This window comes from Squalius cephalus, assembly GCF_949319135.1.
Source record: "Squalius cephalus genome assembly, chromosome: 24".
Lineage (NCBI taxonomy): Eukaryota > Metazoa > Chordata > Actinopteri > Cypriniformes > Leuciscidae > Squalius > Squalius cephalus.
In genome coordinates, this window is record NC_137145.1 from 10,497,299 (window position 1) to 10,516,429 (window position 19,131).

Genomic DNA, 19,131 nt, shown 5'->3' on the forward strand with positions numbered 1-19,131 from the left:
TTCCTCACCATCCTGTTGATGCGAACAAAATCCTCTGGTTTTTTGGCCCAGACTGGTAGGTCAACGTCACACACGGCTGTCCTGTCCTCTCTCAGCCCCAGGTCATATTCGCTGCTGTTCACAAACATCTCAGGGAGGTAGTAGAACTCAGGGATCAATTCCTGTCGTACAAACAAACATCATGACTTCACAGCACAGAAACACAATCAGTTACAGCACCATTTTTACCTCACAAACTTTAGCTCACCCGAACGTCAGACGTGTCCCTCTGGCAACTCCGCCAAGAGCGTGCGATGCCAGAAAACGTCCGGTCAGGATGGTCGAACTTGTTGTCATTAGAATTCAAGAAAAATGTGGTGAAGGGTTCCTGTGAGATTGAGAAAGTGGGTTAGGGTTTCATAAAGAGCTTTTTGTTAAAACAATCAAGATTTTGAAGTTACGAGAGACAATACAATGAAAATGGACTATAGTGAGGACTCACTATCCTGAGGAGCCAGAAGAGAGTGGATGCCGCGGTGGAGTAGAGTGATGTGTAATGATGGGGCGGAGTTCCGTCGTCCTCCCATGTCTCATAGCGCTCGGCATAGAACACGGCTCGCTTTGGATTCAGAGCTCCGATTGGCTACATTAACAGGAAAGAGAGAAAGGAATTCTGTTATTATACTAACCAAATGACTAATAAACTTATATATATATAAAAGCCATCTTTTTAAACTTTAAAATCCTGGAAAAAGTATCATGGTTTCCACAAAAATATTAAGCAGCACAACTGTTTTCAACATTGATAATAATCAGAAATGTTTCTTGAGCACCAAACCAGCATATTAGAATGATTTCTGAAGGATCATGTGACTCTGAAGACTGGAGTAATGATGCTGACAATTCAGCTTTGAGATCTTTCAAAACCATTAAAGGGGGGGTACAATGGTGTTTCATGTATTCAGAGTTGTTTACAGTGTTAAAGAGATGGATTCTCATGCTAAACATGGGCAAAGTTTAAAAAAAATATTTTGGACGAATAACGGAGAATTTCTGTGCCGAAAATCTTACTTCCGGGTTGGTACAAGTTTCGGCTGGTTTTTTTCGATCGTGGATCTAATGACGTAGATGAGAGTGGAACTCCTTATATGAGCATTTCTCTCGGAAAAGCGCGCCCACGCACACGTCGACCGCGCACATCAACGCGCTTCAACAGGAAATCATCGGCAGCCAGCGCTGCATAGGATTTGTTCAAGAATGTCTCCAAAAAAGTGTGTTTTTGGATGTGAGGGAAAGCTTACCATGTTCAGCTTTCCAAAGAACCCAGTGTTACAGGAACAGTGGATGCAGTTTGTTTTTACGGGGCAGCAACGGAGTGTACCAAGTGCGGTTGTGTGTTCTGGTCATTTCAGTGACGAATGTTTTATTAACAAGGCCCAGGTCGACGCTGGATTTGCAAATCGTTTGCTATTAAAACGTGGAGCGGTCCCAGTGATAAAAGACCCCATTCATGTAAGTACAACTGGATCAGATTTCTGTCTTTTGCTGGAAATCAAGCACTACCGCTTGACTCTATAGCTCCGCCTCCAGGACCTCGGCTTTTTCCGGAGAGAATCGGAAAGCTGTATTTTTCTTTTATAAATATAATAAAACTAAACACTTTTTGGAGATATTAAAGATGCACTACTACTCTATAGGTACTCAAGATTAACATGAGATTAGGTGAAACTGTGCATGTTATGTACCCTTTAAAAAAATCTTACCGACCCCAAACTTTTGAACAGTACTGTATATATAATTCTATAACATTTAAATTTAATTTAATTAAAATTACTAAAACAAACAGTGGGGTAAAAAATCTGAGACCACACTGAAAATCTGATTCAAAAACTGGGATTTTGAAGCATTTTGTTACGATTCAAACTAAATTCTGGGTGATTTGTGTAGCTTTAAATTAGTTATGGTAAAAGACAGGAGTGGCACACCTTGGAGAGATCCCGGAAATTCCCAGGCAAGGTGAGATCCAGGTCCTCTGACTCATAGTTAGTCAGGACCCAGGGGAAGACAGGATACTGGTTCAGATCATTATAGGTCCTCCCTGCAAACAAATAACAACCGGGTATGCTGTGTGAGAGTGGGGAACTTAGTACATTTATTATATGAAAATGTTAAGTGCAATTGTACGAAACTTATTTGTGCAGAAAATAACAATCTTACCTGCAATAGTGTTGAGGAACATGAGATACTCAAAATTTGAAATTTCCCTCCGCTGCCATCTTTGAGTCATATTAGACGATTTAAAGAGCTGTCTTGGCGTCGCCAGAGAGATCCGTCTATGGGAGAAACGGCAAAATAACAAGGACAATCAATTACCATTGGCTAATAACACATTTACTATTAGTTAACAGTTAAATGTTTAGTAAAATAATAACCACTCCTAAACTGATCTCATATCATATATTTCAATATTGAAAAGACAACATCAAAGACCTTACCTTGCCTGAGGGAGGCCATAGCTGGTGCCAACGCCGACCCGAGGTAAACTGTACACTACTTTCTTTACTGTGGCCTGATCTGGGAAGTTGAACATGACGGATGCTGTGGAGATGATGTGATGAAAAAAACAGTGTTATTTAGAAAAAAAAACTTGAATTAAACACCCATTTGACTTTGCTGTTTGGCATGTTGACGTCTTACTCCTGTTGGCCATGAAGACCTCTAATCCAGTGTTTTGGAGAAGGTAGCGTCTGGAAAAAACTGCTCTGATCTCACTGAACATCCATTTCCCATGCAGACCCTCTGTATACGCCAACACCTGACAAACAAACAAAGGAACTGTGGTTAGCAAAGACAGCGTTTGAGACAATAGCAACGGATCCTGAAATTCTGACTGGATAATATTCATGTCAACTGATAAAATCTTCAATAATTCTGTGTAAAATAAAAAATGTAATCTCCACTGTGAGAAAAACGAGGCTATAACTCATAGGGTGACATTGGCATTGGCACATACCTTTGCATCAATATTTTTGAAAGTTGGATCATCCTCGTCCACCTCAAAATAGATCTCTGTTGTGGTGATTGACAACGTCCCTCTAGCAACAATCACAGGAGCAACGAGCTGGGCCGGCGTGCTCAAAACCACCGGACCTGAAAGAAACCATGCCACACAATGAGAAATTCTACATTTAAAAGTCTTGAGTCCTGGATTAGTGATTACGGTTAGATTTTCCAGACCAGTTCTTCCAAGACCAGCAAAAGTTTTTAGATCTAAATCAGTTTGATGCCGTAACAACATCATCTAGTTTTAAAAAGTGTCTTTCACCATTAATTGTCTTTAAAATTAGCATTTTAATGGTGCCATCAGCTGATTTCTGTCATCAATATGTTATTTTCCTACATCTTAATGATTTGTCACATAACATTTATAGCTCAGGTGAAAATCTGAGAGCACATGATCAAAGACATTCGAATTTTAACCCACATTTTTCACATTGAGATGAAAATACATAGACCTCTTTGATCCAACTGACTAATCTAAGGGAAAAACAAGCTTATTCTGTTAATTAAATAATGATTAAATTGCCATAATATGTTAAATACAGTCAACGGCTCATTAAGATAATGAATAAGTGGCTACTTTGTTAAGCGTTAATTGGTTAATTTAGTGATTCAGACATTCAATGTCAAAATCAGATGTAGCACTTAAGCTCATAATCACACTCTTGTGCGGATTCAGTTGAGATCTGCATCAAAAGGCGGAGGGGCTGGAGCTCGTTCTGGGCTGAAACATTAATTAGCATACTCGTTTACTGAAAGACCAAACTTGCCTCTTGAGATAAACACCCTCGGACGAAAAGCCACTAGGAATAAAGTACAGTTGAATACATTAGCACATGCATCAACAATACATCAATGAACCAGCACACTAATGGTTTCCACATACACAGCTAGAGCGGCGCTGTTGGGGCAGGCTGGTCTTTAAGACTCACTTGTTCAGCAGTGCTATGGCACCCTTACTATAGGATTTGAGGAGGCAGCGTGTGAGTAACAGCCTATTGAGTGCAGCAGTGACGCTGAATACCTGCAAGGTTGTCGATCTCTTTCTCCTGCAGCAAACTGACGGCATCATCATCTCCTTCCAACATCAGCTCCGTCTCAGGGTTCTGACTGACCACCGAATGATTGCGGAACGACTTCTTGGACTTCATGCCTTCTTCTTCCTCAGGGCCTGTCCATACAAAAGAAATAAATAAATGACATTTGATCTGTTTTTATTTTATTTGTACATATTGTTCACTACTATAAAACGAATGAAGAGAAAAATGAATCTAACAAAATATAAAAAATATAAAGAATTATGAATAATAATAAACTAAAGAGGTAAAAACCCATATATATACTGTGTAACACTATTTGTTTTTAATATGTACATATTTATCACAACTATGACAAATATTAACATAAATTAATCTGTTACAAATAAAAAACAGTAAACAAACAAACAGTATTATTACTATGATAATAATAAAGTGGTATACAAATAGGTCAAAAGTAAGCTACAAATTACAGCAATATATTGTTAAATACAAACATCACCATGCTATTTAAATAGCATGATGCTTGTTTTTTTTTACTTTAATTTCTCATTTCATAAATCTATGATAATATCAGACAGTTTCTTAAAAAAAGATCTGTTTTAAAATAAAATATATCATTTAAATATAAAATTATGTAATGTAGTAATGTTTGGACACACATCACTTCATTTTAATGTCTATGATCATAGTAGAAGAGACATATTTGGACACTGTAAATTAAATTGAGGGGTTAAGGATGTGTTGTGGCTGACCGTATTCCTCCAGAGTTTTGAGAGCCACGTCCGGGTGGGTGGAGCCAAAGGCATTGCGTACGAATCTCCGCCTCCTGCGCAAGTCATCCTCCCAGTAGTCCAAACGCCAGAAATCATGCAGCTGACTGAGGTGGGAGAGAGAGAGAGAGAGAGAGAGAGAGAGAGAGAGAGAGAGAGAGAGAGAGAGAGAGAGAGAGAGAGAGAGAGAGAGAGAGAGAGAGAGAGAGAGAGAGAGAGAGAGAGAGAGAGAGAGAGAGAGGCGATGAATGGCCAGAAAGCAAGAGGGAGAAACAGAAATTCCAGTAGTAAAGGTTAACAGGAAACTGTGAGATTGTGAACCTCTGTGACATGGTTCCCCACGCTCCATGTTTATTGGTTAGAATGTTGAGGATCTTCTGTTTCAGCTGGTTTGCAGTCACGTGATCTCTGTGCTTGGCGGCACTGATCAGGTGATCACACATCTTCTCCTCTTCCCTCCTGTCTGCAGCGTACTGGGCACAGTTGGACTATTGAGGAAGAGCAAAGGAAATTATCTTCACATGGTGGAGTCCCTTTTGTACTTCATGTATGATAAGCTATTAACCATGAACCCATGGCACAGTGATCCACACAGACTGACTGACCTCAAACTCGGCATGTTTGTGAACATCTTCTGCTCTCTGCCTGTTGAGGATAAACTCAGCCTCATTGGCGACACGGACAATGTGATCCTTCATGGCGTGACACAGAAGCCTGAAACAAAAACCACTTGAAATATTTAAATGACACCGATAGCCTTTATTCTAACAGCATAAACCAAAAAATGAATCCTCTTATTTTTGTATAATTTTGTGTAATGAGCATCTCCTTCCAATATATTGCACCAGATCTCACAGAAATCTGTATGGAAGAAGTGTACATTGTTTATGGTATAACACTTACCGCCCCTCATTAATAAGTTCAATGAACGCAAGTCCTGCGTTCTTCTGTATTGAGTTCTGCCATTCCTGAAACACCACAAAATAACCATTATGGAGCTAAATAAAAAAATATTTTGCTGAAGCCAAATACAATACTGAAAAAGTGTACATTGCTCAAATTCTACTGATTTATGCGTATTTTATTATAATAAAGACATTGTTTGTGTCTCTTTTGTGGATGATATAGGCGCCTGATGTGGTTGCTGAAGAGACTGATTGGCTCTTTGCCACATAAGAGAGTGATTATTGAGAAAGAGAGGCAGAATGCACTTAGCATCAGCTGCAGATGCTTCTAGAAGGACACACCACAGTCAGCTCCCATTACCTTCTGCTTCCTGCCAATCAATATTTAGGGTACAGTTTCGTCCCATGAGCCACTAATGGAGGGCCTGGAGCTTCAGTAATACTATATGTGCTGATGGAGTGATGACGGGAAATAGAGGAGAGGGAGGAGAGAGGAGGATGAGAGGGCATCAAACATTGCATGGGCCACTGCTACACCCTAAACCTCCAACTTTGAAGGCAGAGGAAGCCTGCTGAGATACTGTAGTCAGAAATCTAGATCTTTTAGGAGTGTTCAGAGGTTCAGTGGGGTTCCTAGTGTAAGAATCTGACATCCAGATGTAGCTGTATGATCATTTTGTTTTTAAATGTTTGATTAGTGGTAAGAAAAGTGAAATTTCTCCTCATGTAGATTGATGGCAAGTATGGAGCACAGTGGATTTTCATCGAGTGTCTTAAAGGTAAGTGAAAATTCTTCACTTCTATACACTGTAAATCATTTCAGACAGTTAGTTAATCATATTCCACATAAAGACTGTGGAAAAAACAACAGGAATGCTTTTAGAATCCTAACAGTTGAAGTTTAGAGGTGTAATTGGAAGCTAAAGCAGCATTACTGTCACTCAGACAGTAGAGCATGGTGCTAGTAAAGGTCTTAGGTTCGATTCCAAGGGAATGCATGAACTGCTAAAATGTACAAACTGAATGCAATGTAAGTTGTTTTGTATACAAGCGCCTCTTAAATGCATAAATGTAAGCTAATGGGTCTGATTTAAAACTATGCAGTGATATCCGCACTGGCATACTGTAGGGTGGGTCTGAAATCGGATCCTGTTTCGGTCCAGCTCAAAGACTAGCTTCAAAAAAGGCTCGTGAGACTGGCAAAATGTTGCAGCACCGTGACCTTTTCCAAGATTTTAAGCTGTTTAAATACAGTTTATTTTAATTGAAATGTCATGTGGTGATCATGTTTTGATCATGTAGTGGTGAAAATAGTGAAAGTTAGTGGCTCTTTGGTGGACTGAGTGAAGAGAGAAATCTCACCTGTGAGCACAACAGCATGACAAGCTCCACTACCGATGTGCTGGACTTCATACAAACTAAACCTGTAGCAGTGCATTGACAGAAAACAGATTTAAGCATGCATATGTCTAAGCGATGTGAATAAATCTCAGTGGGTTCCAAAAGAAAGACCAAATATGCAAAAAAAATTCTACATCATAACATTCATCGTTTTTAATTTGTCTAAAATCCTAAAAGGTTTTAGTGTATTTCTAGGTTTAAATTGAATTTTAAATCCCAGATATTCAGTGCAAACCTTTGAACCCCACTGTACATGTACAAAAACAAACTATAAAGTGATACATTTTATATTTGTTCTAATTTACACATAGTTCTGCTTTAATTAGACGAACAAAAACAGACAAACATTAAACTGTGAGGAGGTTAAGACAAGGTGAGAGCACAGACAATAAAGCCTGACAGGACAACAGGGAGGGCAGGGAGGGAGAGGATTCAATAAAGAGGGAGGAGAGGAAGGAAATATAAGGAGACAAAAGACAGTGGTGGAACAAGAAGCAAAAGTCAATCACTCTAGATCTGGATTTTCAGATTTAGGGCTTACGCAGATTTCAGGCGAAATGAAGAGAGGGCATCCTCTCAGGACTCAACAATAAAGATGGCCTGATGGACCAGGCCTGGTGTGAGCAAGTTGTCGTCTATTTGATGGAATTAGCACTTGCCATACTGGGGCAGCTAATATTGCAAATTAAAAACAATTCTTTGTTTGTACGTGTTATTTGTTGCATACATTTTGTTGTAAAGAAAATGCCAAATGAAAAATATAAATATATAAATCAAATTCAAAAGAATTTAATTCAACTGAAAAAAGGTTGAATTTAGGTCCACTGCAACTTGCTGCATAAATATTTAGCACGGTGGATGGAGTTAATTATCTATAATTGGCAACACTTTTACAATTAGGTCCTATTTGTTACTGTTAGTTAATGCAACTATCATGAACTAACAATGAGCAATACATTTGTTACTGTATTTATTAACATTAGTAAAAAAAAAAAAAAAAATCGACCCGTGTAACCTTGTATTGTAAGGTTATTTAAGGTTTTTCAGTAATTCTCAGGTACAGAAATTGAATTGAAGTAATCAAATGTAAAACAACACTCCATATAATCTTCAATGTACAAATGAAATAAAGGTTAATCCTTATTATAATTTCAAAAACGTTATTCAATGAAGAGCAGGGAGTGATTTTTTTGTATGTTGTAGTTTGATTAACATTAAGAACACAGACAGCAGCAGGAATACTAGACTGTCACTTTAAGACTAATGCACGGATCCAATATAATGATACACATGCGTTCTTTTCTCTACTGTTTACTTAAGCCATAACCGACTGTGTTTACTTGGATACTCGCAAAGGCGGGAATTTTGAGATAAAATGATAAACTTTCGTGAGCATAAAGCACTGACCCGATCGAAACAATGACAGTTCACGCTGAAAGGCGCACCTGCATCCGCCATGTTAAGCACTGAATGAATGGGTCCCACTGTAATATCGTGCAAGGTAAAGAGGATGACATCTAGTGGAGAAGACTAGTAATAAGATTAACGGCATTCATATAATGTTCAATGTTTGCAGAAACACATAAGGAAAAAATATAGATTTGTGGCTTTTGAGAATCGATATAGAATTGACCACATTTTAAAAAACTTTTTTTTTTGCCCAGCCCAAATGTTGAAATTAATATGAACCAAGATTAATAATTGCTTTAGGACTGTTTTTTATTGTTAACTAATATTAACAAATGGACTTTATTTAATGGTACAGTGTTAGAATATAATTTGCATTATGCATTATACAATTGTGTGTGCTATTTATACAATTTAATTTGAAAATGCATGTTTTTGTTGTGAGGCCAGTGAAAAATGTATCTATTATAAATCATTATTGTTGAGCCCTGTTGTTTTGGGATCATTTAAAACACTTCCTCGATGTTGGATTCAGCATGCAATTCTCCCTTCAGTTCCTTCAGTGTGTTAAGGTCTAGTAAGTCGCCATTTTTTAAACATCCTTTGATTCTAAGCAGTTCTGTTGTTCTCATACCTGCTCTGGGTCCATGCACTCGCACAATTGTGTGTGTATGAGGCAGCCAGTGGACACACACACAGCAGACAGTGAGGGACTCCACAGAGACACCAGGTAGAGAGGAAAAGGAGCACTATACAGCACCTGTACCTTCTATGAGCAACTCCTGCCCATGACTGCCCAACAGAGTCCGCGAAAGGAAGGGGGCGAAATCCACAAAGATCTCCCTCAGCAAGGGGGCCACCTTTTCTAGCGCACGCTCCAATTTAGTCGTGATACTGCGGGTGGGAAAAGAAAGACAGAAAGACACAGAAAAGAAGGTCCAGTTAGCTCCAAAATACAGAGACCAGTTCAAAATCACACTTCCTTTCAATTCCAGCTGGTTAGTATGTGACAAAGTCTATGGCGTTACTACTGGGTTAAAGCCATCCTACAGAAATTCAACCACAGGGAGGCAGAGAGAGCAAATGCTTAACTTATCATCCCCCTGTTATATGCACACATCACCCATAAGTGCCACTGCGCTTAGCTACAAGCTGTGTTAACCTGCACTAAGACTACATCTGCAGCGCCAGGGATGCAAATGACACCAGACTAGGGTGAGTGTGAAAGGTTTCATGAGAAAAAGAAGTCAGAGATAAAGGTCTGAGGACAAACGAGGAATGACTTTATGAATGACAATGTCTTTACTGAAACGGCGAGCTAGCAGGGTTGATTCTGTCAAGTTCTTCGTAAATAGCATGTATGCTTTTTATACCAATCATCAAAAAATCCTCACCAGGCGTAATGCAGATACTTTTCAGTACACATACTGAAAATCAGAGCCAATCAGATCATATTTGATGTTTCTGCTGCATTCACATCATGCTCGAGCTATCATACCAGTTGGTTGTAGTAAAAAAAATTCAATTCTTTGTTGAACCTGTCAACCAAAATGGCAGAAGCTGGAGCTCTTTCTTAGGTCAGCTTGTATAGGTCAACTAATTTAAGTGTTTGGCTGCCGACAACAAAGACATGCATGGATCTATTTTTGTGTTGAATATTGCCATGACAACTTATGTACGGCTCAAAAGTAGAATCCCATCTTTTCATCTTGTAATTACAGTGAATAAATATGTGAACGCAGCAAAAAATACAGAGAAGTGGACCAATGAGATTTCGCATTGGGCGGAGCTACCCAGCATAATGCAATGAAGATAGAAAACAAGCAAAATGTTTAGTTGCACATTACAGAGTTGTTATTGCTGACTAAAACTAAAACCTAAATAAAATAAAATAAAATAAAAGAGTTTAAGTACTATAATTACAAAAAAAAAAGCTAAATAGAAACAAACAAAATAATAAAATGAAGAAGAAAAAAGCATATAAAAAATGACTAATACCCAAACTACAATTCAAATGAAATCTGAAAATATAAAATAAAAAGCATATTTAAAAATGTTACTAAATACTATAATAGTACATAAAAATAGTAAAATAACACGGGCACATTATGACTTGTTAAGGGAAAAAAACAAACATTAAAATCGAAGAGATTTTATTTTTAAGCTTGAAGCTTTATCGTGTCATACCTGGTTTGGACAGGTGTAAATATGTACAACAAAGACAGAATCAAATCTAGCAGAACCGTTACGAATGAAAGCAGCAGTGGTGGTGTAGCTGGCCAGCCTGAAAACTCACATCCACCAGGAAAGAGAGAAAAAGAGGCAGAAAGAGAGAGAGAGAGAGAAAAGACAGAGAGAAAGGAATGTAAAAGCTGGTAGCACTGGGTAAGGGGGCCAGTTCAAGCTTCCTTGCCTAAGAAACTGTCCTGCATCTCTGGGGGCTGTTTGGAATCCTGTCAGCGAACTAAAGGATTTGAGTTCAGGAGGCGTCAGCCTGGTTCGCAGTGGACACTGGTCCACTTCACAAAAGGCACTGCAATACAAATGGGCACAAACAGACAGTAATGACTGTACAGGCATTCACTGCAGCTCTTAGTCTATAGTGTGACGTAATCCCTGTGTGTTGATCTGTGCCAAATAGAAGGATGATTGAGCCCCAAAGCTTCCGTGTCATACATGCAAAGACACAAAATTGAACAAAATCAATTCTGTTGCATTCAAATTAGAACAGATGAACCCATCCATATTTGGCAGGAAATAGACTTCAAGCTATCAGTACCTCAAAGTGCATCTTTAGAAACGCACAGAGACCTCAGTATGTGTCTGTGTGTGGTGGTTACAAAGATACACTGACAGATGTAGGGAAGTGTAGAGAGGAGGCAAAAGGTAAAGATAGTAAAGAAAAAAAAATGGATTATGGGAATCATAGGAGAAAGTATGACTGCCAAAAAAAACAGGACAAGGGCAGGAAGTGAGGTCATAATGCATGATTTGGGGTTTTAAGCAACTGGATAAAGTGAGGGAGAGCACGGGGTGGAGGAGGAAAGGCCGAGTGTGTGTGTGTGTGTGTACCTCATGTTTTCCACTGTATCTTCAGGCATGGGTGCAACGGTCTGCACCGCTGGGAGATTTTTACTTGTGGCACCGTTCACAAAGCTTGATGAAGAGGAGGATGAGGAAGAGGCAGAGTCAGTGGCACCTGTAAGACATAACGGACGAGGCACATTAGAAAGGACTGATTAAGCACAAGGAAAGTTAACTGACTATCCTAAAGAAAAAATCCTTGGGATTCGTCTGTATTTAGTGCAACCAAACGTTACTATATCAAATGGTCACTACAAAAAGTCCATGACAGCACCAAATGGAAAAAACATCAACACATCACAAAAAGTAATATCACCACCTAACCACCCAAATTAAATGGTATACAGACATCACATGAACATATAACCCGACAAAATTTCATATATACACTCTCGTGAGACTAGTACGTTGTAAGATGATATTCAGGAAGACTCGCCTGTTGTGTTGATCATGCTTTTAGGTGTTGCCGTGGCAGCAGCAAAGATATTGGGCGTACTTCCTGACGAGGGCACTCCACTGGTGGTGGGTGTACCTACTGTGTTCACAGCCAGGCTTCCCGGAGGGGGCTTCTTAACGGGCACCACCACACTCCTGTGAGTACACACACAAACACACGTTGAGTTTCCATGTTTTACGGGGACTTTCCATTGGCATAATGATTTTTATACTGTACAAATCCCCTAAACCTACCATCACAGAAACTTCAGAAAAAACATCATATAATAAGATTTATAAGCCATTTTTCTCTTGGGGACCAAAAAATGTCCCCACAAGGTCAAAGTCTTAAACCTATATAAATCTTAAACAAACACTTGTTTTACACCCAAAATCAAACACTTGTGTATACACTACCGTTACAAGGTTTGGGAAGTAAGTCTCTTATACTCGCATGTATTTATTTGCTCAAAAATACAGTAAAAACAAAAACATTGAAATATTATTACCAATTTAAAATAACTTTTTTTCTATTTTATAATCTATTTCCGTGATGGCAAAATGTTTAAGCATCATTACTCCAGTCTTCAGTGCCACATGATTCTTCAGAAAGCATTCTAATATGCTGATTTGCTGCTCAAGAAACATTTCTTCTTATTATCAATGTTATACAACAGCATTTATTTAAAATAGAAATCTTTTGTAACATTACAAATGTCTTTATTTGGTGGAGTCAAACCATTTCAGCCCATTCAGGGTGAAAAAAGGATTGTCTGATAATATATTCACCTGTCCTAATGAATTATTGACATTTAAGGAGCCTGTAAATGATGAACAGCATAATCTTATGTATAATTTATTCATCAGGTTCTCTTAATTGGGAAGAACAAAGGGGATCGATGTTCGGAGGGGCTTTAGTTTGTGCCGTAGAGTATCAGTGGATCCCACACACTAAGCCAGTCAGTCTCTTGAGCCCTGAGCACACTATTGCACAGAGCCACTGGCATTTCTGCAGACGCCTGTGCGGTAATGAGTAGCTAGACACAGAGAAATGGATTGCATTAATAATGAGAGGAACATCTTGTGCTTTCGTATGTGTAATTGAGGTGACTTTTTCATTTGTTCTCAGGACGTCTTGACGGACCACATGTAAGTGTAACCGCATTGATTTATGAGTGATTTATTGGTTCAATCGCTCTGTTCCAAAATGTAGCCGCTGTCACCGTAGGAAGTATTTAAGACACCGTAAGCACACTTTCTTAGCAAAAGCTGTTTCAAAGGGCAGGTGGCATAAAATATGTAATTTTGGTCAAAGTCCATGGCAGAATATATATGCTTCAAAGAGAAGTGAACCGAGAATGCATTGCAAAAAGCTCAGAAGAAAACTAATCTAAGAAGGATGACACAGTAAAAGAAATGTAAATATAAATATAAATAAATTAAACTATACATCTATGTACAGAAAATTTTAAAATTTTAAAAAGTTTTTGTAGCCAATATCCAAGTGTGCTTATCTCAAAAAGCATTGCGAATTATGTAATTCAATTATTTTGGGTTTTGTTTCTTTATATTATAAATTATACTGTTTAGATATGTAAAAAAATAAGTAAATATATACACAATGTTTATATATGTACAACTTGTATTGTATTATATAATGTATTATCTAATGTAATATATATATATATATATATATATATATATATATATATACACATTTTAATATATACATATCAATATTACTAAATTCTAATTTTACTATTATATAATATATTATCTTTTTAATTCAATTCATATAATTTATCTTAAAAAAACATTTAAAAATATATGCATATTTTACTATATACTAATATAATATATTATCTTTTTAATACTATATATATATATATATATATATATATATATATATATATATATATATATATATATATATATATATATATATATATATATATATATATATAGTATCTCATGAAAGTGAGTACACCCCTCACAAACATTCTCAAGGGACAATACTACAGAAATGAAACATGGATATATTTTAGAGTAGTCAATGTGCTGCTTGTATAGCAGTATATATTTACTGTACTCTGAAAATAACATACAGCCATTATTGTCAAAATAGCTGGTAGCAAAAATGAGTACACCCTAAGTGATAATAGCTGTACGTCGTTTAACCATGCAAAGCCACATGTCCTATTCATCATTTTCATGTTTTTGTCTGCTTGACAGGACCATACAAATTTGTGTATCTTGTATTAGAGAAGTTCAAATTTGTGCTTTGAGTGCAATTCTCTCATACTGACCACTGGATCTTCAACATGGCACCTCATGGCAAAGAACTCTCTAAAGATTTGAGAATTAGAATTGTTGCTCTCTACAAAGTTGACCTAGGCTATAAGAAGATTGGTAACACCCTGAAACTGAGTTACGGTACAGGCCAGGGTCATACAGAGGTTTCCCAAGACGGGTTCCACTTGGAACAGGCCTCGCAAGGGTCGATCAAAGAAGTTGAGTCCTTGTGCTGTGCATCAGGAGCAGAAGCTGGCTTCAAAAACAGACGCATAAGTGCTGCCAGCATTGCTTTAGAGGTTGCAGAAGCGGAAGGTCATGTTGTCAGTGCTCAGACCATACGCCACACATTGCAACAAGGTTTGCATTTTCGTCGTCCCAGAAGGAAGCCTCTTCTGAAGCTGGCTCACAAGAAAGCCCACAAACAGTTTGCTGAAAGCAACCTGTCCAAGAGCATGAATTACTGGAACCATTTCCTGTGTTCTGATGAGACTAAGATAAACTTGTTTGGCTCAGATGGTGTCCAGCATGTGTAGTGACTCCCTGGTGAGGAGTACCAAGAAAATTGTGTCTTGCCTACAGTCAAACATGGTGGTGGTGGCATCATGGTCTAGGGCTGCATGAGTGCTGCTGGTACTGGGGAGCTGTGTTTCATTGAGGGAAACATGGATTCCAGCATATACTGTGACATTCTGAAGCAGAACATGATGTCCTCCCTTCAGAAACTGGGCCGCCAAGAGGACAACTGCCTTGCTGAGGAAGCTGAAAGTGAAGGTGATGGAGTGGCCAAGTATGTCTCCAGACCTGAACCCTATTGAGCACCTGTGGGGCGTCCTCAAGCGGAAGGTGGAGAAGCGCCATGTGTCTAACATCCAGCAGCTCCTTGATGTCATTATGGAGGAGTGGAAGAGTGTCCCAGCAACAACCTGTGCAGCTCTGGTGAACTCCATGCCCGGGAGGATTAAGGAAGTGCTAGATTACAATGGTGCTCACACAAAACATTGACACTTTGGACACAGTTTTGACATGTTCACTTAGGGTGTACTCACTTTTGTTGCCAGCTATTTTGACAATAATGGCTGTATGTTGAGTTATTTTCAGAGGACAGTAAATATATACTGCTATAGAAGCAGCACATTGACTACTCTAAAATATTTCCAAGTTTCATTTCTATAGTACTGTCCCTTGAGAAGATAAACTAAAATGTTTGCTGAAATGTGAGGGGTGTACTCACTTTTGTGAGATACTGTATATATTTATGTAAACGTATATATATTATTAAACATTACTGTGTGCTAATAAGGTAACAGGACATGTACATAACAGATAAGCATAATACACCTTGTGCTATATTGATGTGCTAGACACTAGAGCCGCCCACCTGTCAAACGAGTGGAACTGCATGGGCAGCATAGCCGCAGCTTCCCTCTTTAGGGCAGGGTCAGGGTGGTACGGCTGGGGTTCAGGCCCTGCCTCGGCCCCCTCCACCGGTGCGGCCACCAAACTCTTCAGGATCTCCCTCACATTGATTCCCTTGTTGGCTTGGCTGATGCTGGAGATCGAGGCGGCCGGTTTCAGAACCTCCACGCCAGGAGGCGACTCCAGCAGGGACTCGCGAGACTTCCTCACCTCCGACGACAGAGTGCACAGCAACTCGCTCATGACGTCTGGGCCTCCAGAGTTCCCGCCCAATCCGCTGGAGTCTACACCCAGCTCGGAGCCATTGAAAGCACTGGTGACTTGCTCCTCCCCGATGCCGGAGTCAGTGTGAGGCAGCGAGCCCTCCAGGGGGAGATCCTCCAGAGGGGTGGCAGCCAGTCGGTCTCCACGAACACCATCTGAGGAGGAGGATGGGTTTTCTGCAGTTTCACACACATACAGTATACTACCAGTCAAAAGTTTGTAATAATTAAGATTTTTTTATGTTTTTGAAAGAAGCCTTATATGCTCACTAGGGGTGTGAGCCCCAATACATGTCACGATTTGATACATATCACGATACTGAGCTCATGAAACGATATTATTGCGATACTCCAAGACACATGATAAAAGGTGAACAAGAAAATGTACTGTTGATTAAAATGCTAAATTTGGTATTAGATTGGGGGTGAAAATGAATAGGCTTGGACTTGGTGCTGGTAACCCAATGCACAGGACAATGGTGACGCCCGAATAAAAATATTCAGCATTCTAAAGCTGAAAATACAGAATTATTTTAGACGAATATGCATGCACTCTATCACTGAATAGATACATTTAAAATAATGTAGGCCACTTTTTACTGGTAACATAAGACATATGGCATTATCAGGACACACAAATATTACCCCATTGCATTATTATACATTAAATTCATCATTATATATAACAGTTTAATGAAGTACTGACACTGATTTTCATTTTGGGTGAATTATACAGAATGCAGATTGTCATTATTCACAATACATATTATTGTATTGCGATATATTGTGACACTATATATTGTTACACCCTTAATGCTCACCAAAGCTGCATTTATTTGATCAAAAATACAATAAAAATATTGTGAAGTAGTATTACAATTTAAATGATCTTTTTATATTTTAATATATTTTAAAATGTATTTTATTCCTGTGATGGCAAAGCTGAATTTTCAGCAGCCATTACTCCAATATAACCGTTTTACTGTATTTTTGTGCCTTGGTTGCAGCCTTGGTGAGCGTAAGACTTCTTACAAAAAAACACTTTTTTTTTTTTTGAAATCACAATTATTCAAAACTTTTGACCAATAGTGTACATGCCAAAATGAGAATTCAGTCATCACAGAAACATTTCAGATATGTGCTGCTCACTGCAGCGAATACCAACCAGTTCTTTCCCACCTGAATATTAATTCAAGATCACACTCAGATAAAGCTTTGCAATAATGTCTTGCACGCTTAAATTGCTGAAATCCTCCCTGCGGGAAGCACTGTGAGACTATATAGCGTAGATAATCTGAGACTGTTAAGAAAAGTGGAAGATGTGTGACTATGTGATGAACGCTTATTAGCATTTGTGGGGTGTTTAAGTGGTAAACGACTAAAAATACATACTACTGAGTGCAACAAGGTCACATACTCGTAATGACTGCAGATGCTAAGTCAGTAAGCTCACCTGTGCTGGTGGGTGAATTAATCTCTTGTCGAATGCTTCTCCCTGATAGGCTGCTGGACCTGCAAATCTCCCGTTGTGGCTCCAGGATGTCCCGGTATTTGGACACCATAAGGACAGAGATGAAGTAGACCACGGCCAGAGCCAGAAACTGAGCCTGTTTACTGTCATCCTATTGAACGCACAGCACCGTTAACAATCATTCTGTTCACGTTAACATGCACGTTTTGCTCCGGCTCAGGTAAGTGAGTGTCTCACCACGTCTCTGAAGACGACGGCTCGGAGACGATTGATGTCCACGTCCTGCAACAGTCTGTCTGGGTCTTTGATTGGGGAAAGGTTACGCGGAACATTTTGTATGACAGTCTGCGGCAGAGAGGGAGAGAAAATCATGCGTTATACTCAACACATGCACTTTCTGTTGAATTACATACACAATTGCACACAAGTCACACTATGTGTTTCCGATGAGCATTTGATGTGTTTTCAGAGACTCTCTAGAATGTGTGTGTGTGGATGTGTGTTTGTGCAGGTGTGCAGTGTATAACCTTGCTGGCGGACGCTGCAGTCTGTAGGTTCTCCTGGGTCTTGCTGATTGGCAGTGAGGTTTTGCTGCCTCTGTCTCTCTGCCTCTGCCTGCACTCCAGACAGTTCCTCACTGCTACACAACATACTGAGAAGAGAAAAACACTTTTACTAGAACCTATGCCTTGATTAAATTCACATCACACATAATATCAAAAGATTGGGGTCGGTAAAATACTTTTCGTTTTTGCTCACCAAGGCTGTATTTATTTAATTAAAAATACAGTAAAAACTGTGATATTGTGAAAAATTATTACAATTTCAAATAATTGTTCTCTATTTTAATATATTCTAAAATTTAATTTATTCCTGTGATGGCAAAGCTGAATTTTCAGCATCATTACTCCAGTCTTCAGTGTCACACGATCCTTCAGAAATCATTCTAATATCCTGATTTGGTGCTCAAGAAACTATAATAATTATAAATCTTAAAAAGTTGGTGTTTAATACTTTTGTGGAAACCGTGATACATTTTTTTCATGATTCTTTGAATAGAACTGTCACGGTTTTACTAAATATAAGCATTCCTTTCTTTAAAGGGGTCATCAGATGCAGAATTCACTTTTATATGGTGTTTGCAAATAAATGTGTCTTTGCAACCACCATACAATGAAAAAAATCCATTCACTCTTTTTTTAATCCTCAAAAAGTCCAAAAACACTCAATAATCAAGCCGTTTGGATTTTCTGAGCAATATGATGTCATATTGCTCATGCTCCGCCCAAAACCGCTGATGGACTGTCCCGTATTAGCATATTTCCGCCCTCGACCACTGTCCGGTATTAGCATATTTCCGCCCTTAGCCATTTGTATACTGTCCACCAAGACAGCACTTTATGTGTCTTCAACACGTCCCCTGGAAGAGAGGGGTGGGGCGAGCAGTTGCTCATTATCATTTAAAGAGACATGCACCGAAACAGGTTGCTGTGAACAGAGCTGTTTTTGAGGAGGTAAAAAGGGTGTTGTTTTACACAACCATTGAGGAATTTTAACCACAGTATGTTACAAACTTTACATGAAGACCCTAAAGAATCATACCAA

At 38.8% G+C, this 19,131-nt stretch overlaps 1 protein-coding gene across 11 annotated transcripts in view; it reads right to left on the bottom strand.

Annotated features, from left to right (window-relative positions):
* The window catches only part of nbeaa (neurobeachin a), a 128,233-nt gene that overhangs the window by 8,533 nt on the left and 100,569 nt on the right, over positions 1–19,131 (bottom strand). For 3 of the 11 annotated variants that reach the window (XM_079861567.1, XM_079861562.1, XM_079861563.1), the window contains 22 exons: positions 18,054–18,178; positions 17,764–17,871; positions 17,509–17,677; positions 15,755–16,232; positions 12,083–12,237; positions 11,635–11,761; positions 10,976–11,095; positions 9,323–9,456; positions 7,117–7,178; positions 5,753–5,817; positions 5,455–5,563; positions 5,171–5,337; positions 4,832–4,956; positions 4,064–4,210; positions 2,993–3,129; positions 2,677–2,794; positions 2,475–2,577; positions 2,197–2,312; positions 1,965–2,077; positions 482–622; positions 248–367; positions 9–161 (listed from right to left, as the gene is read on the bottom strand). In XM_079861567.1, coding sequence (XP_079717693.1) covers positions 9–161; positions 248–367; positions 482–622; positions 1,965–2,077; positions 2,197–2,312; positions 2,475–2,577; positions 2,677–2,794; positions 2,993–3,129; positions 4,064–4,210; positions 4,832–4,956; positions 5,171–5,337; positions 5,455–5,563; positions 5,753–5,817; positions 7,117–7,178; positions 9,323–9,456; positions 10,976–11,095; positions 11,635–11,761; positions 12,083–12,237; positions 15,755–16,232; positions 17,509–17,677; positions 17,764–17,871; positions 18,054–18,178 — 3,092 coding nt within the window. The remainder of the gene's footprint in view (positions 1–8; positions 162–247; positions 368–481; positions 623–1,964; positions 2,078–2,196; positions 2,313–2,474; positions 2,578–2,676; positions 2,795–2,992; positions 3,130–4,063; positions 4,211–4,831; positions 4,957–5,170; positions 5,338–5,454; positions 5,564–5,752; positions 5,818–7,116; positions 7,179–9,322; positions 9,457–10,975; positions 11,096–11,634; positions 11,762–12,082; positions 12,238–15,754; positions 16,233–17,508; positions 17,678–17,763; positions 17,872–18,053; positions 18,179–19,131) is intronic. The other 8 variants (XM_079861564.1, XM_079861565.1, XM_079861572.1 and 5 more) reach the window with 5 other exon arrangements.